The sequence below is a fragment of the Bos mutus genome, chromosome 2, assembly GCF_027580195.1.
Source record: "Bos mutus isolate GX-2022 chromosome 2, NWIPB_WYAK_1.1, whole genome shotgun sequence".
Classification (NCBI taxonomy): Eukaryota; Metazoa; Chordata; class Mammalia; order Artiodactyla; family Bovidae; genus Bos; species Bos mutus.
The window spans coordinates 20,185,934-20,213,146 of record NC_091618.1 but is presented as its reverse complement, the minus strand read 5'-3'; the positions used below and the strand labels follow the sequence as shown (position 1 = coordinate 20,213,146).

Here is a 27,213-nt window from a genome sequence, read left to right as displayed (position 1 = left end):
AAAAGAAAACAGATTTGTTTGAATCCAATTAAAAATATAAATTATTCCTTTTAAAAAAAAAAAACTTTTTGTTATGGAGATTCCCAGATAGCTACACAAGTAGACAAAATTATATAACAAACTCCTATTCCTTTTTTATTATGTGAAACAGGTCTAAGACGTACAAGTCCTCTATAAATTCATGAACTAGATGTTATCTTGGAAGAAAGACTTTAAAAAATATATAACTCCATACCATTTTCACATCCATAAAACTTAATGGTAATCTAATTTCTAGGCTTCCCTTGTGGCTCAGCTGGTAAAGAATCCATCTGCAACATGGGAGACCTGGGTTCGGTCCCTGGGTTGGGAAGATCCCCTGGAGAAGGGAAGGGTTACCCACTCCAGTATTCTGGCCTGGAGAATTCTACGGACTGTATAGTCCATGGGGTTACAAAGAGTCAGACACTACTGAGCACCTTTCACTTTAGCCAGTGTGCATATTTCCTTTTATTTCATAATTTTCATTTTTTCTCTTCCCTTAAGCGTATGTTTAAATAGAGGTGCAAGTAACGCTCACATGTTAATGAGTGGTTAATATGGGTTTTGAAACTCTGACAAAGTATTGGAGGCTAGATGGGTCAGAGTTGGGCTTGCATAATTCTGGCTGGAACCAGGCAGCTTCCTGGGACCTGTACCACTTGGTCTGTGGGATAGAGCCAGGTTTGTGCCAGGACAGTGGGAACCTCAGACCAGGTGGTTACTCTGGGGCCGGATACCCTGTAACCACTGGCCCTGCCAGCTCAAGTCCCTGGAAAACATAGCAGTTGAGGTGAATTCTAAGCCTTGCAGTCAGACTTGTAGTATACATTCCCCTGGTTCACATTGAGTTGTTGTCTTTCATGTGAATCTTCCATTGCTCCAGCATCACCTGCTAACCAGACTCCTGAAAATTGATGTTGAATTCTTGCTGCAGAGCAGGGATGCTAGTTGGTTGCTAGGCATTCATCTTGGCAACAGAGGATGCCATCTGGATATGGGATGCTGTATAAGCTGGTAAGAAGGATCTTAAACTCTGGGGCCATAGATTTTTGAGGAATTGGTGATGACATTGAAGATTTTTTGGTTCTGTTTTATGAAATTCAAGCCATCCTGTACAGGCAAGATCAGCTTTTGTAGAAGAAGCCAGAGGTCATGCCCAGTAGGAATTTAATGGAGCTTTAGGGTAATGTCTTTCATCAGTGTTCTCGTGGACCATGGACTTCACCAGTTCCCTAAGGATGATCTCATAATGGCCTGTGATGCTAGGATTTTTCCAAGAGTGAGGGTGGCTCTGAGCCGTCATCTTCTGCAGAACTTGACCTGCATTGTGCTGCATAATGCAGCTTTTAAGTCTTACTGAGGGTGAGCTAAGTCTTCTGGCAGTGAGTGCAGCAGCTGCTCTGTTGGTGGGGGGGCTGCTTGCCTATCTGCTACATTGTCTGTAGAACCTTCTCTCATGGGTGGTCATAGCAAGGTCTTGTCCCTGGCAGAGGCTGCTTCAAGCCACAGCACAGGGGCAGTATTTGCCTGTCTTTTGCCCCACACCTCCCAATGTTTTATTATGAGAAATTCATAAAACTTAAAATTATGCAGAGACATTGAACACTGCCATATTTGCACTAGCAAATATATCTGTGTCTCCATTTGTCCACCTGTCTTAACATTTTTCTTGCATTTCACAGTAGGTTGTAAAATTAGTTCATATCACTCCTAAAATCTTTTGTATATCGTTAATCAAAATTCAGTAAGATTTTTTTGAGGTATAATTTACTTACAGTGAATGTAAAAGTCTTACATGTAACTTTGAAAGAGTTTTGATTAATGTATACAGTTTGGTGACCCAGAGTCCTGTGAAGATATGAACATGACCATTATCCCCAAAGTTCCCGCGATATCCCTTCCTATTCAGTCCCTCCCTTTTCCAGAGGCAACCACTGTTTTGATTTTTGTTCATACTCATATAATAAAATTAGAATGTGCTTTTTTTGTTCTACAAGTAACAAATACTGAAAAGGGTATGGAGGAAAGGGAACCCTCCTACACTGTTGGTGGAAATGTAAATTGGTGCAGTCACTTTGGAAAACTGTAGGAGGTCCTCAAAAAACTATAAGTAGAGTTGCCATATGATCCAGCAATTCCTCTCCTAGACACATATTCTGACAAAACTATAATTCAAAAAGATAACAGCTCTCCTCTGCTCATAGCAGCACTATTCACAATAGTCAAGACATGGAAACAGCCTAAGTATCAATTGGTAGATGAATGGATGAAGAAGATTTGGTACATATACACAGTGGAATAGTACTCCACCATAAAAAAGAAGGAAATGATGCCATTTGTAGCAACATGGATGGACCTAGAGATTACTGTACTAAGTGAAATAAACTGGAAAGGTTTATCATGGGATATCACTTACACGTAGAATCTAAAAAAAAGTTGATACAAATGAACTTATTTATTTACAAACCAGAAACAGACTCACAGCCTTGGAAAACAAATTTATGGTTACTAAAGGGGAAAGGTGGTGGGGAGGGATAAATTAAGAATTTGAGATTTACATATATACACTACAATATTTAAAATAGATGATCAACAAAGACCTACTGATTGCCTTTTATTTTGAACATGGATCACACTCTTGTTTCTTTTGGGATATGTAGTGGTTTTGGATTATATGTAGACCATTGGAAGTGTTGGTTGTAGAGCCTCTGGATTCTGTTGTGTTTGTCCAGAAAGTATTGGTTTGTTCGTTAGTTTTGTTCACATTTTACTTTAGCAAACTCTGCCTCTCCTGGTGGGAGCCAATTGAAATCTCTGCTCAGTTCTTTCAGTCCTTAATTGAACTGCTTTGAATCATTCCTGAGGTTGCCAAGGTCAAGGGTGAGCCAGAGTTTCGGGCAGCATTATTATGCAAATCTTGTAGCTCTTGTCTTTTTGGACATACCCCCACTTTCTGGATGCTGTGGTTGTGAACTCTGTCTTTAAGCTTTAAGGTTTGGGGATTTCTCCTTGAGTTTTGACAGCTCTGCTTGACAGAGGCCTCCTTTCAATGATGATCCTTAAAAAAGGCAAATACCTTGAGCTGTTTCTTCCAGGTGTTGAGTCCTCTCCAGATTCTGTTTACTTGTGGTTGTTTTCTATTATCTTCTGAGAAATTTTATAATGTTTGCTGAATTTATAGTTGTTAATTTCTGGGAGGTTTTTTTTTTTTTTGTATGAGCTATTCTGCCATTATTGGAAGTGGAATCTGCTCCGCTTGTCTTTTAAGTCGTCTTCATTCTGTAGGAGTCCCCTTCTGTTTTGCATTCCTGTTCTTCTCTCCCCCCTTCTCCTCCTCTGTCAGCTCAGTAGTTTGTTCAGTAGTTTCCCACTGTCAGGATTTTGCTGATTCCATCCATGAAGTGTCAGTGTTCCTCTGTCATCTCGGTTACCTGTAAATAGATAGTCAGATCTAGTAGATTGCTAAGATTTACATTTAACTGAGGGAAGGGAGAAGACTCGGTGTCTCAGGTTGGGTGTTGTGTTCTTTGTAGAGACATTTTTGTGTTTGTGTGTATGTTGGGGTGGGGTGGCTAATACTCTGTTGATATCCATTTAGTAGGAATGGTAAAATGGTGATAACTTAGTCTAGGATCCTGTGAGAGGGGAATCCTTGAGACCTTTACAGGGTTTCTGTAAGGTCAAGATTTTTTAAATAATAATTCTCAGATTTGATTTGTGGTGTTTACTCCCAGTCTCATGAATATACAGTGGAGTTTTCCAGAAGCTGCATAACATAAAAATGCAGCAGCTGATGAGAAATCAACTCTTCCGTTTAACCAGGTACTAATGAAATTTGTAAAAATGTATAGCAGTGCCACTCTTTATTTTTTAGAAAATATAGCTATTTTTACAATTACAAGTTGGTTACATTAGCATACAGTAGTTTTATTGTTGTCAAAAGTATATTAATATTGCGACAGAGGACAAGATGGTTGGATGGCATCACTGACTCAACGGACATGAGTTTGAGCAAGCTCTGGGAGGTGGTGAAGGACTGGGAAGCTTGACATGCTGCAGTCCATAGGGTCACGGAGTCAGATACAACTGAGTGTCTGAAAAACAATATTGCCTAAGACATGGGGTTAGTATAGCACAACTGCTAATGGGTGTGGGGTTTTTTCTGGTGATGTTAATTAAATATTCTAAAATTTGGGTGTGATAGTGTCACAACTGTTGTGAATATACTAAAAACATTAAATGGTACAAATAGGTGAATTATATGGTATCTCAGTAAAGCTTTTGAGGAGTCAAAATAAATACATTAAAACTATTTCTTATAAATATCAGTAGATACAGTGCACATAAATAAAGCCATTTGTGGTCCTCAATATTTGCTTACTTGTGCTTAGTCGCTCAGTCGTGTCTGACTTTTTGCTATTCCATGGATTGTAGCCCACCAGGCTCCTCTGTCCATTTTCCAGGCAAGAATAGTGGAGTTCATTGCCGTTTCTTACTTCAGGGGATCTTTCTTACCCAGGGATCGAACCCCTGACTCCTTTGTCTCCTTCACTGGCAGGCGAATCCTTTACCACTGTGCTACCTGGGAAGCCCCCTCAATATTTAGCTGTTTTCAAAATGAGTTAGTTCTGTAACATCTGCAACAATAAGTAGCTGGTATTTATGTGTGTGTGTGTATCACTGTGAAATTCTTTATTTTGGTCAGTAGCAGTTATTCTTGATGTTCAGTTGTCCGCTTTGGACAGTTAGGTAATCTTTTTGGAAACCTATTTATAACTTATACCACTTCTGCAGATTCCATTTTTACTTAGAAGGGCTTTGTCTAAATATTCCTTTTCCTCTTTTTATATTAACCTGTGAACCATCTATTTGCAAATATTCCAAGAAAACTAAATGTTTCTTCTTCTCATGATTAATTTATGTAGAATATGGTACAAATCAAGCTTACTTCAGAGATTTGTTCTGCATTTGGCCCAGTTCATCTCTCTCTTCCTTTGCCAACGGCTACATTCCCAACCTTAGTCAGCTGCCTGGCAAATGCATGCCTTCAGTCACCAGGACAACCAGACAATAGAGTGTCCATCTAAATCAGTTGCTATCATTGAGCCTTAGATGAAGCTGAACAATGGGTGAGTCGTGTTCATGCTGGAGGTAGCCCTCTGGTGCTGGTGCTGTCCCTAAACCATTGATAATCCGAGAACAGTTCTTACTTCGTAGGACAAGTGAATAAAACTTCTTAATCTTCAGTTCTAAATGAAATATCAGACTGTCTTGCCCATTCTACTCCCTTGCTTACCTCCGTGTTCTTGTTATATTTTAGGAATGTAAAAAATGTAAAACTTGCTCTGTAGAGAGAGAAACATAAACCTTTGGTAATTTTTCCTTCTTGGCAAGCTTGCTTATCAGATTCATACTGTCTTAGGGAATAAGAACGCTTTGCTTTAAGAGCCTTCACAAATTAAGTTTAGAACAAATGGAACCAAAACATTGGTGGGAATTTTTTTTTTTTTTTTACCTTTTTAAGAAAATGATTCTAAAGTTTATTCAAAAGATCAAAAAAGTAAAACTAGCAGGAAAGAATTTATGAAGCGAAGAGTAAATAGGATTGGCTCTAGTAGATACTAAATGTAGCTCTGTTTATAGGCAGTAATTTGTAATATAAAATTGAAGTCATTAATTACAGCAATCTGAAACTAGTACAAGGCATGGTAGCCTAGACCTGTAAATATAGTAAATATGTATATGAAGTTATTACAAAATTCAGTCTTGTGTGAAAGGAGTTGGTTATTCAGTTAATGTAGAGTCAGTTAAAATGTTAACTGACATGGTATGCCAGAATCCAGAAAAATTTTAGTTAAGCCATAAAGAAAGCCATAAAAATACAAATAGTAGTCTCAGAGTATTTCCCGATAAGATACTTATTAAAGGGAAAAATAGTGACTTTACTATGGAAAAATCTAGGCTCTATCTTTTTTTTTTTTTTGGTTTTGCAGTTGTTTTTTGGCCACACTGCGTGGCACGTGGAATCTTAGTTCCCTGAGCAGAGATGGACTCTACACTCTCTGCAGTGGAAGTGCAGTCTTAATCACTGGACCACCAGGGAAGTCCCATGGCCTGTATCATTTTAACCAAGTGATTAAAGTTAGCATCACCAGGAATGGGACAAATCATGTACTTCCTAATATGATGTGCTGGGAAGGAAACAACATCACTGATGTGGTATTCCTTCCCAAAATGCATAACATAAATTTAATTATGAGGAAACCTAAATTTAGAAACATAAAATAACTGGCTTATACTGTTCAGAGATGTCAAGGTCATTAAAGACAAAAACAGGCTAAGAAACTGTTCCTGATTAAAGGAGACTAACGAAATAGGACAGTTACGGATACTGTACTGGGAGAACTTTTCCCATTTGCTATTAAAGAATACTATTATGGTAATTGGTTAGTCTTTGGATTAGACAATATTATGAAGTGTTAGTTTCCTGATTTTGATAATTGTGTTATGGTTATATAAAAGAATGTCCTTTTTTTAGGAGATACACATTTAGAGGTAAAAGGTTTACTTCTATAATTTAACTGGTTCCAAAAATTTTTTCGGAGAGAGGAATGATAAAGCAGATGTTAGACTGTGGGTAAATAGCATTTATGGGATTTCTTTCCACCACAATTGCAACTTCTCTGTAAAACAGATTATTTTATAACTAATAAACTAAATGATAGTGTTTAAGGAGGTATACACTTGTAGGTAATATCAAAAAACAAAAGCAGTTATTACTGTAAAATTAATAAAAAATAGCTGACTACATATTTTAACATTTAAACGTATGAGGAATTTATAGACTAAAAGCAATGGAAGAAATCACAAAAGTAAAATTGATAAATTTAGCTAGCTAAAACATGGAAACTTATTAAAGACATATAAAAAAAGACAGGTGACTTTTGTTACACATACAGGGTAAGTTACATATGTCATCTTAGTTTGATAAAATAGGGCAGTTGATAATCTTTCTCCAGACTACTTTCCTTGGCTAATATAATGAATCTTACATTTATAAAGCTGTTTATAGTTTACAAATTACATTTATGAATAAACTTGGGTTTAGAAGGTAGGGGCTGCTTACCAAGCTCATACTCCCCTTACTGAAGTAAGAAATGCGGGAAGGCTCCCTCTGCTGGGAAAGCCACAAAACACACAACTGATTGGATGCCTAAGCCTAGGGACTAGGGACTAATCAGATCCTCTCTCTTTTATGAAATTGAATTAAGGTTCACAGAGGCTGGACTGAAAAGATAAGTCACTTAACCAAAAAGGCAGTATGTACTTGGGCCATGTGCAATGTTAATAAGTAAACAGGAAAAAAAAAATTGTGCTGAGATTAAACATGAGCACGGAAGAGACATATGTGTGTAAACTATGTATTTGCAGGGAGTGGGAGCATGGAGAAGGGCTTCAGTTCAGTTTAGTTGTTGAGTCGTGTCGGACTCTTTGCAGCTCCATGGACTGCAGCATGCCATGCCAGGCCTCCCGGTCCATCACCAACTCCCGGAGTCCACCCAAACCATGTCCATTGAGTCAGTGATGCCATCCAGTCATCTCATCCTGTGTCGTCCCCTTCCCCACTGCCCTCAATCTTTCCCAGTATCAGGGTCTTTTCAAATGAGTCAGCTCTTCATATCAGGTGGCCTAAGTATTGGAGTTTCAGCATCAACATCAGTCCTTCCAATGAACACCCAGGACTGATCTCCTTTAGGATGGACTGGTTGGATCTTCTTGCAGTCCAGGGGATTCTCAAGAGTCTTCTCCAACAGCACAGTTCAAAAGCATCAATTCTTCGGTGCTCAGCTTTCTTTACAGTCCAACTCACATCCATACATGACTATTGGAAAAACCATAGACTTGACTAGATGGACCTTTGTTGTCTGCTTTCTAATATGTTGTCTAGGTTGGTCATAACTTCCCAGGAGTAAGCATCTTTTAATTTCATAGCTGCAGTCACCATCTGCAGTGATTTTGGAGCCCCCCAAAATAAAATCTGACACTGTTTCCACTCTTTCCCCATCTATTTGCCGTGAAGTGATGGGACCAGATGCCATGATCTTAGTTTTCTGAATGTTGAGTTTTAAGCCAACTTTTTCACTCTCCTTAGGAAACAGGTAATCAGACTGCCTAGGCCCTGGATGACTTCCTGTTTGCAGCCCAGGTTCCCATAAAGTTTTTAAGAGCTACTGTTCACTTTGAGTAAATTTGTTTTATCTGATCAAATGTGGATGAGTTTTGATTCTTTGCAGCCTATCTGGAATTTGGTTCTGACATTTGAAACATTAAATGGAACAGGGCATGGAGTGTGCTGTGAGGTTTGTACGCTGACTTACTTACTTAGTCTCTACTGTAGGTGTCTGAATTAGAGCTCTTGGTGAATTAGAGCTCTTGGTCTCCTTCAGAACCCACAGACACTTGGAATTAAGTTTGGTCTTTCTGCTTCATTTGATTTCTTTTTGATGTCCTAGTATTTGCTTCTTTTTTCTATTTCTTTGTGATTATCAGTTATTTTGAGAATAAGTGTGAAATACCCATTAATCTCTCTCTGTTATTCTCAAGTGAGTGGGTGTATATAATAAATTGGTCCTTAGATAGTCCTCACTTTTGGAAAGTTCTTCCTCCAGGGAAAGACTTCTTTCATTTTATTTTCATCTCTGTTATTCCCCATGTACATTAACTCATACCTCAAAAACGGGCTTTTATTTATTGTCTTATTTAAATCTTTGTTATTCTTGGATACTGGGGTAGTATCATAGTAAGTCCAGGGGTCTTGCAAGTAGTTCAGGGGTCAGCAGACATTTTCTTTAAAGAGCCAGATAGTAAATGTTAGGCTTTTAGATCATACAGTGCCTGTTACAGCTACCCAGCAAAACAGCCCTAGACAATAGATAAACGAGCAGACGTGTCTGTGTTCCAGTGAAACTTCAGCTGTAAATGCAGGCTATAGGCCAGATTTAGCCTGAGAGGTATAATTTGTTAACATCTGGCCTAAATTTGATTTGAGAATTTGGTTTGGTGTATTTATTACTTATTCGTAAGTTGGTACGCTAAATGTTCTAGGTCAGCATGTGTATTTCAAATGGAACAAAGGGAAAAAAAAGTTCTACTGTACTTATATTTCATGGCTGTTAGGAGGTTGCTTTCATTCATGCACCAGATATTTATTCAGAGGCTCCTCTGTGTTTGGCAGGCACTGAGAATACAAATAAATGGTGATGAATTGGAGAGAAGGCACCTGCCATGTGAAATTTACATTTAAAAGTTAGATAAAGGGTATTAAATAAATAATACATTGTGATAATATTGTATGTGTTTTGGTGTGGGGAATTTGCCCCTTTGGAATTGGTGGTCAGGAAAGACTTTATGGCTGGAGAGAGTGATGATGTAAGATGAGTTTGGAGAGTTAATCAGGGGTTAGATCCTTTGGGACCTAAATAGGTGGTGACGAAGAATTTGATTCCTATGCTAAGGAAGCCATTATAAGGCAGTTTTTGCTTAAATTAAAAAACAACAACAAACTGGGATTAAATAAATTGGATTCAATGTCTTTAATCTGATACTCCCTCACCTACCCATTTAGATATCTGGTTCACAAGTCTCGTGTCCTGGTGGTCTGCACATAGAGCTTGTGTGTGCCTGTTTTCAGTGACTCAGGTGTATATGTTCTAATTCTTGCTAAAAGATTTTTTAAAACCAAATTTTGAGATGGAATATACCACATGATCCTAAAAGGATTTATATAAATGCAGGACTATCTGTATCGTTACATAAGGCATATGGATAGTGTTATTATTTCTTTAAGCATTATTAGTTTGTATAAATCCTTTATAGATAGGCCGTTACTGAGAAATACCTGTTAGAAATATTAGCATAGTCATGCTCATATAGTCAGGGTGAGTATAGGAAATTTTAATAATGTAGTTTTTTTCCCCAGTATTTAACTTAAGTCATGACACATATTTGAAGTATATTTTTTTCTGATTATGAGTTTTTAGGACAAACTAAGGCCCCCAAAACCCTTATTTTCTGTCCCTTTTAGGGCAAAATGATATGTTGCTGACAGAATTTGTGTAGATCCATGGTAACTCACTAGAGAGTTTCAGTGTTTCCTGTTCATAATTATTTCTGTTAATCTTTTCTTTTTGCTCCTCAAAAGTAGATATTATGCTCATGAATTTTTCAGTTCTTTAAGTCTCCTATTATTTGTTCCTGTATTTTATAGGCAGTATTGTTAATTGCTGTAATTGTATCTTAAAAGAAGGAGGCAGTAATCCTCTCTCTACTGAGGAGAGAAGGGGCAGGAAAAAAACCCAAAAAAAACTGAACTCTAGTTGATATGTGTAGATTGGCTTAATGACAAAAGTTTCTGTAATTCCAGAACATCTTCCTGTATTTTCCTTATTTTGTATCTTTGGACCTAGAGGTTACAGGTAGAGTCATGTCACATTGTTTATTCTTTGTATCTATTTTACGAAAATATTGAGGTTGTCTGAATAAAGGTCAGTATCCATTGAAGCAGGTTTCTTTATTGTGTTGTCCTTGAAGGGATTATAAAACTATAACATGTCATATCTATTTGCCTGATGCAACACTTTTTTCTTAACTCTTTCTTTTATATGTGAGTAATTGAGAATTAGTATTTGATTTATTAGTATTGATTAGTATTAGTATTTTTGGTTTTCAGAATTGTTTGTTAAATTGCTTGCACTGCATGTATTTATTACGTGATTTACGTGCAGTGCTGTATATCTTTCATCTGCCCTTCTAGCCCTAGTTCTTAACCCTGTTATGTCTCCAAGCACCTGGTTTGTCGGGGTACACAAGTGGGTTTTCTTGTCTCCTGGAAGGGTTTAACTGATGGAGAATATTGTTAGCAGATCAAAGAAAGGAAGAAGGGAAAGGTTAGGATATTTACTTTCTTAATTTCTTTAATGTGGGATTTCTGTAGCCTGGCTGCCTCTTCACTGAAGGTCAAAGCTCCCATCAAGTTAAGGTTGAGACCACTTCCTCTCCTCCTCCCTTTGCTGCCAGTAGGTGGTGATAGGCAGGCCCTGCTGTTGATAATGGAGAAGGCAGTGGCACCCCACTCCAGTACTCTTGCCTGGAAACTCCCATGGATGGAGGGGCCTGGTGGGCTGCCGTCTATGGGGTCGCACAGAATCGGACATGGCTGAAGCACCTTAGCAGCAGCAGCTGTTGGTAATAACCCTGGGACACTATACTCTCACTGGTGATTTCCTGACAGCCTACTTCGGCTTTAAACAGTCTGTTGCAATTCTCAGATTACCCAAATTGAGTGTGTCATCTGTTTCCTAAGGCTGACCCTGACTGATAAATATACATTGAAATATTCTAGATTCTTTCAGTGTTTATCGTGATTGCAATTCTAAAGTGGATTAGCAGTAGAATAAGGGAGAAAATTATTTTGACAATTTCACGAATTTATTCCGTTGGTTGATGTGTGATTTTATGTTTAATTCTTCCATAAGGTCTGGTTTTAATATTATCAACCTGGCTACTGAACCCTTAGTATGGCACAACCCATTGTTTCAGCATTATGGGGAATTCAAAAGTAGATGAGACACATAGTAATCCTAATACAGGGCAGTTTGTGGTAAGTTTCTTGTGAGAGGTACAAAGTGTTCTAGAAGTTCAAAGAGGGTGATTGTTCCGTTAAGACCACTTTGATTCTGTCTGCAGCAGGAATGAGAGACCCACAGTTTGCTGCGTTTCTGGTAAGACCTCTGCTTTCCAATCCTTGCTTACTTTGTCACCCCATAACACTCCACTGCAAACCACATAAGAGACTAGGCACCAAAGTAATAATAGCTAATGCCATTTAAAATCCACTTGTATATACCTGTTCTGAGTGGAAAACATATTAACTCATTTAACTCGTCCAGCATCTCAATGAAGCAGGTTCTCTTACCCACCCGAGTTGGAATTCACATTAAGGCAATCTGGTTTCCTCAACTAGGCTCATAACTGCCACACCTACCATATTATTCTGTAATTAAAACTAATTATCCATCTCCCCAAAGAGATCATCAAAACGAATTTCATCATGTATGAAGCCTTTTAAATGATGGCTTTCATGTGTCCTCCTTGTCCTCAGTGATGTTTCAAGGCCCCCAGCCCCATGTTATTGTCAGTAGAATTTATCACATGCTCTGTCATACCAGTCAGCCCCTCTCATTCAGTATATGTTTTAACACTTCACATGATGAGTATTTTTTTTCTACTAATCATTTCTGGCAGTCCCAGTGTCCACATAATATACCTCAGCCTCCTGAATTCTTCGGCTATTTGTGTCCAGAATCCTTTGTTCTAGTTTAGATATTAGTAACTGTATTCTTAGATTTCAAGTGTAAGTGTCCTGTTTTCTGACCACCACTGCTCCTCTCTTCCCAGCTCATGCCCTCTAATTTCTGACTCCAAGAGTTCTAGGATAACCTTTAAGACCTCCAGTCCACTGATGCTAAATTTCTTCGTTGTGCATCATTCTTAGCATGTTCCCGTTTTTCTTAACCTAGCTTTGATCCCATGGTCTGTAGGTCCCTTGTTATAACCACTCCCTTAACACCTGTTGTGTTTTACCCGATTAAAGCCAGCACTCTACCCACTTTGTACCTAAACAGCCAAATGAGCCTGGAGGAAAACACAGAACTGTTTTGACTAATTTCACTTTAAATACCTGTACCTTAAAACCTTAATGCTGTCTGATAGTTGTAGTTTATTCACGCTCTCATTTTTCCTTCAACTCAGAAACCCTCTCTTTTCAGTTGAAGGTGTTCATTATTTTACTCTTTTTAAAAAAAAAAAAGCCAAAACAAACATGGAGAAAAGAGAACTTTGTGTGCAGCGTTTTGATTCCTGGGTGGCTCAGATGGTAAAGCGTCTGCTTGCAATGTGGGAGACCCGGGTTCGATCCCTGGGTTGGGAAGATCCTCTGGAGAAGGAAATGGCAACCCACTCCAGTACTCTTGCCTAGAAAATTCCATGGATGGAGGAGCCTGGTGGGCTACAGTCCATGGGGTCACAAAGAGTTGGACATGACTGAGCAACTTCACAATAGGTTCATGATCAGAAGATCTACAAACCTGAAATAGCAGTTTCCAGGAGAATGATAGGAGCAGAAGCCATTTTCAGGGATTAAAATGTGAATGGATCAAAAGGAGGTAGGACTGTGACATTTTCCCAGTTGTGTCTCTGGAATACTGTCTTTGTTTCATGAATCTTGCCCAAGAAAAGATTTAATGGCTAAGTAAATTTGAGAAATGCTGAAAACTATATATAGTATTCGTATGGAAGGAAGTTTCCATCTGCTGGCCTAGATTTTACTAAAGGCTTGTTTTTCAAACTTTGGCCTATTTCACAATCACTGGAAGGGCTTGCTAAGACAGATTGCTGCATACCACCTCCAGAGGTTCTGATTTCACAGGTCTTGGGTGGCTCCTAAAAATTTGCATTTATAAGTTTTTAGGTGATGCTGATGCTGCCAAGTCCAAGAGATTGGAGGATCCCATTTTGAGAGTCACTTCACTTGAATAAGAAATCAACTGCCATGAGTGGCAGGTATAGCTAGAATTTTGAGCAATACAGGAAGTAGCCTTTGCAGGGTAGCAGAGTCAGAAATAAGAGCTGACTAACAACATCGTCAGTGTCAAGGGATTCCCTGGTGGCTCAGGCAGTTAAGAGTCTGCCTGCAATGCGGGAGGCCCAGGTTCATTCCCTGGGTCCAGAAGATCCCCTGGAAAAGGAAATGGCAACCCACTCCCGTTTTCTTGCCTGGAAAATCCAGTGGATGGAGGAGCCTGTCCGATCTGCAAGGAGTCGGACACGACTGAGTGACCACACACAACAACATCATGGAGCTTTGATAGTAAGATAGCATGAATTTGTGGTGGACCGAGGCAGTGAGTTTTCATGATTTTGCCTACCAGTTTGACCTGTCAGGGAGAAAGAACAGACCCTCTGGCAGTTAGTATGAAATTTTGAGTGACTTGTGCATGCGTGCGTGCTAAGTCACTTTAGTTGTGTCCTACTCTTTGCGGCGTTATGCACTACAGCCCGCCAGGCTCCTCTGTCCATGGTTTTCCCCAGGCAGGAATACTGGAGTGGGTTGCCATACCCTCCTTCAGGGGATCTTCCTGGCCCAGGTATCTCTTATGTCTCCTGCATTGGCAGGCTGATTCTTTACCACTATTGCCACCTGGGAAGCCCTGAGTGACAGGCTGCTAATTCAGGTATCTATAGAACTTGTCATCAGGCACTCTATCTTTGCTCTGTGTTACCATGTTGAATGCCAAGACAGTTAACTATATGATCTGTCTTTAACCCATTTCCTTTTTGTTTGTATTTTTATTATTTGCTATTCATTAATTGTTTTTAGTTTAAAAAACTGTATGCGTTAGTTAATAGGGGTTTTGGAATACAAAGACTAAATGTCATAAATTATCCTAAGCTAATGCTTTCAATTGCAGTTTAATAAGTCTTTGAGCAAATGTCTTGTTTTCTCACTTGGAAATTTTTTAAATAAAAGAATTAGGAGCTACCAGTTATTTCTTTATAAATGTAATTTTAAAGCCATAGAATTTAAAATTTTTAAATTACATTTTGGGAGAATCATTATAGGTTTCTTGTTGAGAAGAGTCTCGTGTGGACTTTTTAAAAAATATTAATTTTTTTGGTGTATACTTGACTTACAACACTGTGTTAGTTTCATGTATACAGTAAAATGATTCTATACACACACATACGTATTTTTCTTTTCTTAGATTCTTTTCTCACATAGATTGTCACAGAATATTGAGTAGAGTTCCCTGTGCTATACAGTAGATCCTTGTTATCGTGTATATAGTAGTGTGTGTGTCTTCATCCCAAGCTCCTGATTTTTTCCCCCTTCCCCTACAGTTTCCCCTTTGGTAACCATAAATTTGTTTTCAGTATCTGTAAGTCTGTTTTTGTTTTGTGAATAAATTCATTTACATCTTTTTTTTAAAATTAGATTCTACATATGAGTGATATCATATAATATTTGTCTTTCTCTGACTTACTTCACTTAGTATGATCATTTCTAGGTCCATCGATATTGCTGCAAATGGCATTATTTCATTCTTTGTGTGGCTGAATAGTGTCCCATTTTATACATATGCACCACATCTTCTTCATCCATTCCTCTGCTGATGGACACTGAAGTTGTTTCCATGTCTTCGCTATTGTAAACACTCCTGCAGTGAATATTGGGGTGCAGGTACCCTTTTGGATCCTTTTTTTTTTTTTTTTAAGTAGCTAAGTATTTATTAGAGAAGCTGGTCCTCTAATAGGGTTTATATAGTACTTGCGGTGTAAGTTGCGTTACCATTCCTGAGTGTTTGCACTTCTTGGGCTTTTCCACAGAAATGTTTTTATAATAGACTGCCTTTGTGTTTGTTGTACTGCCTTAAGTAATGACTTTATAGTATTTGTATTGAGCCCAGAGTAGTAAGGAACCACAAGATATGTTCTGAAACATGCTTGGGGTACATGGTAGGAGAGGAGAAGGGTGACTGCTTTTTTCCTGTCTTTATTTCTCCTGCATCTACTTCAGTGAGCATGCAAGTAAGCTAGAGAAGGATACTGCTTTTCCATCTCTGATTTCTCAAAATTTTGTTAAGCTTTGGAAGTTATATACTGTGTTCTTTTCACAGTGTTGTTCTTTAAAGTAATATAATTTTGGAAACTTGTGGACTTGTTTTTTAGAGCTTTACTGAGGAATAGTAATTATAATAAATTGTATATATTTAAAATGTACAATTTAATGAGCTTTGACATATGTGAACCATCATTATAGTAACATGATAACATACATTTTCATCATCCCCAAGAATATTGTTGTGCTCCTTCGTAGTGCATCCCCTGATCTGCATTCTGTCACCATAGATAAGTTTACATTTCCTCAAATTTTAAATGAATGGAATTACATAATATGTATACTATGCATGTATACATAACTATGTATACTTTGTTGTGGGGGGTTCTGATGTCTCTCAATCAGCATAACTGAGGGTATATTCACGTAGTTTCTTGTGTCAATAATTTGTTCATTTTTATTGCCAAATAAAGTATCTATATTGCCAAATATTCAAGTATCTAACTTGAATATTCGAAAATTATTAATTCACTTACCTGTTAATGGATATTGGGATTGTCTTCTGTTTGGAGTTAATGAAGCTTCTGTGAACATTTGTGTACAAATCTGAGCATGGACATGTACCTTTATATTTCTTGAGTTAAGTACTTACTTAGAAATGGGATGGTTGGGTTGCATGGTAGGTATATGTTTAACTTTTAAGAAACTGCCAACTATCTTCCAAACTGATTGTACCATTTTTACATTCCTGAGAGTTCTAGTTGTTCCACATTCTCACCAGCATATGATATGGCCAGTCATTTTTAATTTTTTTGGCTAGAACCTTTGTTATTTCAGAAATAAGCATTCTGTGTAGTTTGAGTTGGGTAGAGTAGTTATTTCTGGATTATCGTAATAAATACTTGTCAAAACACCAACTATTTCAATAATAATACACTTATTTATAAGAACGTCCAGAAATAACTGTTCTGTATCAAAAAACTTACTGGCACAAGAGAGTTAAACAATGATCTTTAGAGGAGAAAAGGAAAATTCTTCTAGGGGAAGCTTCATAAAGCATTTTCTCCATTACTTTTCTTTTTGGTGCGGGTCCTGGGGATCAAATGCAGGAACTTATGCTCCATTACATTTCTGATTGATATAGTTCATGAAAAAAGCCTCGCTTTGTCTTGGATTAGTCTGTTTGGCCATTCTGGTGGTTTGTATGGGTGTCTGTGTAGTGGGGCTCAGTATTATTTTAATTTACATTTTCTACATGGCCTGTGATCTTGGGCTGCTTATTTGCCATCTGTGTATCTTCTCTGATGAAGTGTCTGTTCAAATTTTCTATCCACTCTTCATATTGTAACTTCCTTTTATCAGTTGGTGGCTTGCCTTATCTGAAGAGCAACAGTTTTAAATTTTGATGAAGCACACTGTATCAACTTTTTTTGTACAGTTCTCTTTATACTTTGTATCCTATTTGAGTACTGCATCATTTTGTTTCTTTGAGTTTTACTAAAAAGTTAGATAATCTCTCTCATTTTTTAGCCATTGGGGGGGGGGAAAGTATAGGAGGCAGTTATAAAGCTAGTCATAGCTGCCTTGTATTTTTCTTATATTATACTTTAAAAGCAAATTATATATGATTCTAGTACTTTTTATTTGTTTTTTGGTTGATTTTTAAACCTGTCAAGGATTTAAGAGATTGATTGATCAATTAATTAAGAGATTAATTTGATCAAATTCCTTTGTTTTATGGGGTGAAGGAACTGAGGTTCATAAAGGTTACATGACTTTGCTAATGATTTACAGTTTATGATTATTCTAAGATCAAACAATCTGAGGTCCTCTTAGATCCCGTTTCACTATTTATTTCCCTTTGAGGAGCTGGTCTTTGTGATGCTGTTGATAAGACTTTATTGCATGCTATAACATTAAAATAAATTTAGTTCCTTCATTTGTTGCTTCTTCATTGCTCATTGTGATTAATATCCTATTGAAAGCAATATTATTAAAATTAAAGTAGGTTAGCTTTCTGAATGAATCTTAATTATCTCTTAAAATTTCATTAAGATGTTGAATTTAACTCTTTTGTTTTTGTAATTCTTTCCAAAGGTCTGTAAACAGATTTGGCTAGGATTATTTGATGATAGATCTTCAGCAATTCCAGACTTCAGGGATCCACAAAAAGTGAAAGAGTTCCTACAAGAAAAATATGAAAAGAAAAGATGGTGAGTGAATAGTTTCTATTTAGAGCAAAGGCTCCCCAGATTGCATTAATTATGGGTAAGATTAGTATAACAGGAAGGAAGGAAATAAGTAGGTAGACAGGAAATAAGGAAGTAGGTAGATACTGATTATACTTTGGCTTTTATTGGATTTGATTTCCAATAAAATGGAAATCATTCTGCTTTGTCGTAACTCATCTGTGCCTGGCAGTAGCCTTTTTGTCACCACCAGGCCTCTTACCTTTTTTTGGGAAGTCGGGGATTCTTCCTTCTAGACCTTTACTACCCCTGTTAGCTCCTCTAGACATTATAGTCATGTAAAACCTCCTTTCTTAAAAATCTTCCTTCGTTTAGCGTGTGTTTCTTTAGTTTCTTTAATATAGTAAGCACTGCGCTAAAGCACTCATGAAGCAGTCTATTCACTTAATTGCAGGTTACAATAATTCTTTGCTCAAAATATCCCTCTTTGCTCAAACTACCCACCCAAGAAGTCATTTTTCTACCTTGTTAAGAAGGAAGTGTTTATACTTTTTAAACTAGATCTGTCAGATGTTAATTTTTGAAAAGGAGTTAAAACAGATGTACGTGTGGCTAGTGAAGTGTTTTAAAGCAGAGCAAGGGTATATTCATAGAACTAATGTTCAGCTACTTTGAGCTCTTCATTTTAGCTGTATGAGAACAATTTAAGTCAGCTTACTAAGACTCATTAGTGATGAATTCTTGGTTATTTCTTTAGTGTGTGTATTTTAGTTTCAGTAGTGTGTATTTTCCTTCTTGAGAGGTTAAAAAGATGAGAGAGAATCATAAATAGAGGGATAATGAAGAAGTAATGGCCTCTTGTTTGCCAACTGTTCTAGTTGAGGGAATACTTGCTGTGGTTATGAGTGAGGTATCTCCACCTCCATTGGGTGAGCATAGTAGAAAGAAGTGGCTCTAATTTGTATGTTCTGTGAACTTTGTATTCTTACTGTTCTCTGGAGGAGACTAATTTTTGCCAGGGCCATATTCAGCATTACTAGAAACATTAGGTATGAATATAGAAGAAAAAATAACAGCAAGATTTTAGTTCAGGAAAGAAAAAAAAACTTGGAAGATGAGGTGATAGTAAAAACATGGTGCCATAAATAATTCTCTTAAAATGAGGCATATAATTATCTTTTTATCATTTTAGTTCTAAATTTCCAGACCTTTTATCCTGTAGTTAAGACCTTTCTCCATGATAGCCTTGGCCTAATTTTTCATTTTCTCAAGTTTCACTTTTACCAGCTCAGAGTTAGTTTGAATAGAACTTAGCTGGGTTTTCAAATGCTTTACCTTCAGCTGATAAGAGGAAAGCGTGTGTGAATAAGAGTTGATAGAATTAAAACCGGAAGTCCCCTCTCTCTGCATTAGTGATAACAGCCACAAAATAAAATAATAAAAATTATTTATTCAGACCATAACCAGATAATTGTAAACCTCAAATAATTATTATAATTTGTGTTATCTTTTCTGTCCTGAGAAACAGAATAGTAATAAGAGTAAGATAAATACAAACTTCAGTTGGTGGGTAGGGGAGAGGGAGTGACAGCATTCAGGTAGGCTGGGACTTTTGCATTTTAAACTCATGTTCCTGCACACCTGTGACATGTACATAGTGGGTGGTACAGTGGGTTTGTAATGCGACATAAGTGAAAGCGAAGTCGCTCAGTCGTGTCCAACTCTCTGTGACCCCATGGACGGAGGAGCCTACTAGGCTCCATGGTATTTTCCAGGCAAGAGTACTGGAGTGGGTTGCCATTTCCTTCTCTGTGACATAAGCATTATCCAAATGCAGTCTCCCTAAAAACCCTCAATGTGGGCAGCTACACTTAAGACATTGAGACTGGTGCTGTCATCTAAAGGGTTTTTGAAATTATTCTGTTAACAAGTTTTTGAGCTCATTTCCTATGCTGTACATGTTTAGTTAGCTTTTGTACTTGTAACTATATAAGCCTTTGAGCCAAAGATTCTTACCTGATGTTATGCTTTAAAAAGGCTTGGCTATTCTCAGAAATTGGCATCACTACTGATAAGCCAAACTATCGGAAAATGTAACTTCCTGTTTTCATCTCTTCCATATACTGAAAAAACTGAAGTTTTATTGTTTGTGATTGTTATATAATTTGATAATAGCCAAGACTTGTGTACCAGAACACTGTATAAGTACTTTGTAAATGTTAATTTGTTTATACCTCATAGTAACCATATTTTAGTGTTTTAGAAGAAAATTCGGAGGCACAGAGTGCTGAAGTTGTTTGCCCTGGGTTTCACATCTGTTGAGTGATGGAGCTAGGATTTGAACTCTGATTCTGGAGCATAGACAGAGGACCCTGGTGGGCTACAGTCCATGGGGTCGCAAAGAGTCAGACACAACTGAGCACACACGCACACACATGTGGAACACAGTAGAAAAACTCTGCTTTTCTGCTTCTCCCATCTGTGTGATATGGGGAAGGGAGGTAGTTAGAACCAAACCCAGAAATTCTGTGAGCAAGAGCTTTCAAAGAATGCCAGCCCTGGAGACAGCACTGCCAATATATGGGCATTGTATTCTCACTTCCCCTCTCTCTTTCCTTTATTCCTTTCACCCCATGAATCCTTACGTGACTGGAGTCAAACCTAAAAGACCTGTAAGGTCTTATGAACATCTTTCCATGTCAAGACAGAGCAGCTGTGTATTATATAGATACTAGCATAACCCTTCAAGCATTTTTCTCCTGATGAATTTTGGTTTATTGCTGTTTTTTTGAAATTTTAAAGAGTGCTGTGGTAACATACATTTATTTACACTTAACCCAATTATTGCCTAAGGATAGGTTACTGGAAATGGTACTTCTGGGGCACAGAGTATTTTAATAGAGAGTAACAAAATTTGTAAAGTTTATACTCAGACCAAATGCGTGTCATTTTAATTTAAATTTTTATTAGGTTAAAAATATTTTCATTTCTGTGTCTCTCTTGGTGAATGTCTTCTGTCCATTTAAAAATTCGGTAGTTAATCTTATTCTTATAGATTTGTAATAGACCTTTATATTTTGGGCTATTAACTGTAACATAATAAATATTTTTCCTTCCTTTTGCTCAGCTTTCAAATGTTATTTATGATTTTACAGTACTTGATGAACTACAAGTCTTTTTTTAAAAAAGCAGTTAATATTGTTATCTTAGAAAAACTGTAAGTAAATAATTGAAGCAAGTTTTGTGGTTGCTGTTTTATTACCTTTTCTCTGAATATTTTAATTAAGTGTACTCTTATGGTATCAATTCTTAGAGGGTTTTCAAATAAGATTAATAATGAAGCAGTCTTGTACAGAATTATAGAGTTAAGCTTTTTGAGCTTAGTATTCCCTACCTCTTCCTTAGTTAACTGCCTCCTCAACTTTTCATATGTTTTAGGTATGTCCCACCAGAACAAGCCAAAGTGGTGGCGTCAGTCCATGCATCTATTTCAGGGTCCTCTGCCAGTAGCACGAGCAGCACACCTGAGGTCAAACCACTGAAATCTCTTTTAGGAGATTCAGCACCAGCACTGCACTTAAATAAGGGCACACCTAGTCAGGTGAGTCATTTTTAAGTCTTTGTAGAAGCTTCTACGTGAGGAGGATTGAGTACAATGAATTTGGGAATTAAGACAGTCCTAATGGTTTATAATACCTTAAAAGATACTTGGTTAAGTGGTTGCAGTGTGTCTATTTTTGTGGGTTTTGCTATTGCGAATATGAGTTTGTAAAGGTATTCAGGAGCATTGTCATAGATGTAACATATAGTGGTAAAACATGAATCTGTGGTGACCATCAGAGTTACTTAAAACAGTATAGCCTTTGTGATATACTTTTACAGGAAAGGATTTTTCAAGCACAGAATTTTTTCCCCATCCTGATGGTGAAACATGTTTATCATTGAAATGTAGGTAGCTTTGCATTACATAACTTATTCTAAAAAACTGAGTAGACTGAAGTCTTTTCAGCAGTTGGTGTCTAGAGTTTATGCTTCTATAGTTCATGACAGTCAGATGAGTTATGACAAATCTGTTACTGTGTGGCATTATGTCTGTCTTACATAAGAATGATTCTGAAGCATGTTATTATTTGAATTAAATTCCGCCCTTTTAAAAAAATGCATATACTAGGGCAGCTAGATAAATTGCTCCATTTTCACCAAAGCTTTGAGTAAAAAATGAAGAGAAGGGTAAAGTCAGTATATTGTACTCTTCCCTTGGATAAAAGATTTGTTCTGTGAAAGCCTTATCATCATACTCTGTTAGCAACAAGTCTGTTTTGTGTCTTGAGGTGTAACAACTACTGTAATTATACTTCATTGCTCTTGACTCTGTACTTAAAAGATAATTATGGGCATAGATGTTGAAAATTTGTGCTTTTCAGAAAACATGGCTCAGACAGTGAAAGTGTCTGCCTGCAATGCGGCAGACCCAGCTTCGATCCCTGGGTTGGGAAGACCCCCTGGAGAAGGAAATGGCAACCCACTCCAGTACTCTTGCCTGGAAAATCCCATGGACAAAGGAGCCTGGTAGGCTACAGTCCGTGGGATCGCAAAGAGTCGGACACGACTGAGCTTCTTCACTTTACCTTTTTTTATTCAAAACTCTAGGTAGATTATATAATCTTTGAACTGTTTTAAGTTTGGTGAATTGGAAGTAGTTTTATAAACGTTTAGCAAATCTAACTGGAAGCTCTTTGTAGTTAATATGTGGTTTATAGTCCCCTGTTGTAGGTCGCTCCCAAGCGCAGCAGCAGGAAAAGAAGCAGTTTGACCTTTTAAGTGATCTTGGCTCAGACATCTTTGCTGCTCCAGCACCTCAGTCAACAGCTACAGCCAATTTTGCTAACTTTGCACATTTCAACAGTCACGCAGGTAAGTGTTTTTTCCTAGCAGCTGTTTCCAGTGTTTGAATAATCATCAAATTAAATGTGGAGCACTAAATTAAGAATTCATTTGGTCATTTTGAAGCAGTTTTATTTGATAATTTGAGACATATTTTTGCATGTATGTATTTCACTCTTTTATAAACATGACAAAAGCCAGTACTTACTGAATTGGTTTCCTATTTGTATTTTGGGACTTACTTTACCTTCTTTTTACTCACCTGTGAAATTGTGATGCTCTCTGCCTTTTTTTTCCTTTCAGTTTCATGTCCTGGCTTATAGTTGGATAATAATGGTACAAATTATTTTATGTATATGTATCAAAAAATACGCTGTTTGAGATAATTTGGAAAATTATAGAAAACCTTCAGCCACATTTCTATCAAGCATTAAAGGAATTTTTGTTTTAAATATCAATAAAAACATTTTCTAGGACTATGCTACAGAAGGAAGTTGTGTGATTTATGTATGTTTGTGTCTGTATGTGTTTACTTTAAAAAGAGATCCTAGGATGAAGATTTCGTTCAAGAGAGATTATACTGAGAAGGGTAAGAAATCAGGAAGCTTAAGTTGTTGGGACTGTGGTACATTTTCCATTTCTTATATTAGCCAAGTAGCAGAAGTCCAGGAGACTGAAAAGAATCTTTCCCCTTCATCCTCCAGGCGGGAAGCCAGTTGTTCTTCTCTGAGCAGACAGGAGCTCCAGCTCTCTGTTCTTACCTCTTGCTTTTTGAATGATGGTCAAAAGAGTTGGTGGAAGAATCAATGAATAGAGAGTGAAGCTTCTGTAACTTATGAATATTCTACTTATCTCAATTTTAGGCTTATTGAGATATAATTTGAAATGATAGATAAGTAGCTGCCAAACTCTTAGAAATTTTCAACTTACTTCATGTTCCATGTGTGTGTGTATGTTTGGTCTCTGAATGCAATTTGTGAATATTTGCAGGTCAGGGGATTAATGTTACACTTTTCTATGTAGCCATATTAGCAAAAAAAGAGACAAGTCAATGTACTCCACGGACTGATTTATACCATGATTACCCTTATGTTTTCAATAACTCCCTTAAAATGCTTTTTGAAAATAATTGTCATTATTTAATTGTGACATATAAATGTTAAAAAAATAGCAATGTATGATTTTATCAGATTGAAGATATTAAATATTGTTTGTCTTTTTTCCACATATGACAGAAATATAGTAGAGGACAGATATGTCTGTGAGGAAGTAGTTTAATAGGTCTGGTTGTCTGAGAGTAATAATTTTTTAGCCTAAAGTTCTTTTGTTTTTACAAAGGACCACTCAGATTACTCTTTTCTTACTTTATTTGATTCCAGGAGTGTAAAAAATATATATGGATATTTTAAGAAAAAGCTAATAAAATTAGTTATTTATTTTCCCTTCTAGTATAGTTGATGCCATCTTTTACTTTTTACCTTACGTAGTTTTTAAGTGTAAGCCAATGTCTTGGTTCAATCTGAAATATCTTTTCCCAGAACCTTTGTAAGCACTCTGAATTTTTACTTTTTCATATATGGTTTGCAGATTTAAATTCATTGATAGCTGAATTCTTGCCCTGAAATTCTCATGTCAAAAAAAAAATAATTGGGTGAAAACTTTCTCCTGAACTGATTGATGTGACAAATGGAACCTTTAATGGCAAACAGTAATTATTCAGATAAGCCAATCTGGCTAGCATTATTTTATAGGAAATCCTGTTCTTTTACAGACAATTTAATGGCTTAAAAACCAGAAGTCTTTACCCTTCTTCGTTTGAACATTCTGCCTGAGTTAGTGTGTGTGGATGTGTATCGATGATGGGGTCAGTATTATGTTCAGAAAAAGTCATCTTCTACGGAAATATACATGGCAGTTAGAAACATAATTTACTATGGAATGTAATAGTTATCTTACCTGGTAATAAACATATCACAAAAACTGTAAACTGTCACTGATTATTGTCACCTCTTATATGAGGGATGTCAAACTCAATCGCCTTGCCACCCAGTTAACACAGATGAGTGGTGTAGTGCACTGTGGAAGGGACCACAGTGCCCCTTTCAGAGGCGGATGTTCTGTAATCTCCTGTTGCCACGTGGAAATGCGGGCTCAGGGTTCCTAATATATTGATTCTTTTAAGAGAAGCAAGAAATCTTGTTGAAATGCTCTCTTTAAATGTTAGGAATTGATGAAAATAATCTAAAATATTGTATAGATGGAATGAAGTCTGTTATCTGGATTTGATGAGAGTTGCTGGCTGCTATCCTCTGGTCTCTACATTTTTATTTTGTTTTTTCCTTTTACATGAGTCTGTATTGCTCACTAAAGTGTAAAGACATCTCTGGGCAAGATTCAGGCTCGTTGACTTAGTACCTTAAATTCTAAACTGAGTTGACCCTTTTGTACTTTTTGAATAAGAGTATATAAAAAGCATTCTTTACTATTTTGTCACATTCTTTTTAGTCTGGATTTCTTTGTGTAGAAGTTGTTTGAGGTTCTAGATAGTTTTTGTTTATTGTATTATCAGTGTTTAATTCCAAAGTTGTGTTTATCAGAGTTTCATTCCATAACACTTATAATTTTTAAAATGTACTGTAAAAAGTTGTTGAAAACAGTGAGTAGATTCAGTATCTACAAATAAGAACTGATAGAAGTATTACAAAATCCTGTTTTGTTGTAACGAATAGGTATTTGATTAGTTTGGTGCTCTGGTTGGAAAATTATAGATATGATAAAATAGACTTGATTAGCAAAATGGATAGCATTGAACTAATTTTTTTCCTTATGTTTAAAGCATGTGAAATGTAAGTTTTTCCCATATGATGTTCTAAATATGTTAAATGTTCAGTATATGTTATTATAGACTACATAGTCATATATATTTGAGATTATAAGCCACAAACTAGCTTAGGGACCCATTCCTTTTTCTACAAGGGACAGATGTATTTCATTTGTTGTTCTCAACCGAATAGCTAAGGGTTCCAAAAACTTGGAAACTTGCCTTTTGGAATATAATCTACTCTGAATTTGAGAACTTCGTATATCATGCTCTCTTTTCATTTGGTTTACAGTTGTATTATCTGTTTTCGCCTTAATAAACTTATTTGTCTTTTAGAATTTTCTTTGGATTAGCATTTTAAAGCTGATAAATTATTCATTTTTTTTATAAGTTGTAGAATCATAGTGTTGGTTTTATTAGTAGAGGCCATCTAATGAGTCTTCTCATATTGTTAGTAAGAATACCTGTAGCACCAGAACAATGAGGGACTAATCCAAGGGTTTACAATTTCTTATGTTAAGATGGAGTTGTTTGACTCTTAGATTCCCTTTTCACTAAACTGCACTTGCTTATGGTGTTGTCAGCAATGTGTCAGTAAACTGTGTTTAACCTTATATATAATTTAAACTGGTGTAGATACTTGTTTCAAAATATTTTTCAAGAAATTAATTAAAACATTTTTTAATCTATTAGTATTTTTTTATTATATGTATTTTGAGGAAAGTAAAATTTCAGCCTGTAAAGTTGAATTTTATCTTATTAAGTAAAAACAGACAAAATAATGTAGGGAGTCCAGAAAATACAGAATTTATGTTGTTAAGCAGTCTTTTAATTTAGGTACTTCTGTGTGGTATTTGAGGGCCAAGACAATTGGTTTTAAAAAGGTTTTCAAGAGCAAAGTGGGATAGCACTCCACATGTCAGAAGTGGTAGATTGGCACAGATGTGTAGGACAAGGGGGTCTGATCTTTATGTACATGTCCCCCTGCTCATTACCATACCCATTTAGATTAAAAAAAAAAAAAAAAAACAGCAGTTACAGGAGATGCTGTAAGTTTTGCTGATTTTCTTCCTAGAATAATGTTTTACTTTGTTAATAGACAGTTTTTTTGCTTAGTGACTTCTTTTGGCTTGTTACCTCTGAGCCACCAGGGAAGCCCAAGTAGAGTACAGACTCACTGAAAAAGCTTGGCAAGTTCAGGACATGATATCTACCTGAAATCTCATTACTTCCATTGAACTAAAACACAGATTTTGTATGCACATGATATCATGTTTAACGAAATTACCACATGAAGATATATCTGGAATTTATTAACCTATTTATCGTGTTGACTTTGCTATAAGTATTTTGTATAAGGCTAAATATTCTTTACATGATTTTTTTTAATGGCTACATTATGTTCCATCGTGTGATTTTCCTTAAGTAATCCCTAATTACTGGCCATTTGAGTTTCTAATTTTTCATTATTGTAAAAAATACATTGTTTAGCTATTAGAATTAGCTGTATGCTTATTTGTAGTAGTTTTACAAAAACTGCCTAGAAATAGAATTGCCTGCCAAGGTATTTAAAGTGGCTCACTCATTTTGTTGGACATCCTTTTCATTTTCATTCATCCATT

The 27,213-nt window shown here is 36.6% G+C and overlaps 1 protein-coding gene across 5 annotated transcripts in view; it reads left to right on the top strand.

Annotated features, from left to right (window-relative positions):
- Positions 1 to 27,213, top strand: part of AGFG1 (ArfGAP with FG repeats 1) — an 81,231-nt gene that overhangs the window by 30,105 nt on the left and 23,913 nt on the right. For all 5 annotated transcript variants that reach the window (XM_070385621.1, XM_070385615.1, XM_070385626.1 and 2 more), the window contains exons 3-5: positions 17,795 to 17,910; positions 21,325 to 21,487; positions 22,647 to 22,800. In XM_070385621.1, the coding sequence (XP_070241722.1) occupies positions 17,795 to 17,910; positions 21,325 to 21,487; positions 22,647 to 22,800 (433 nt within the window). The remainder of the gene's footprint in view (positions 1 to 17,794; positions 17,911 to 21,324; positions 21,488 to 22,646; positions 22,801 to 27,213) is intronic.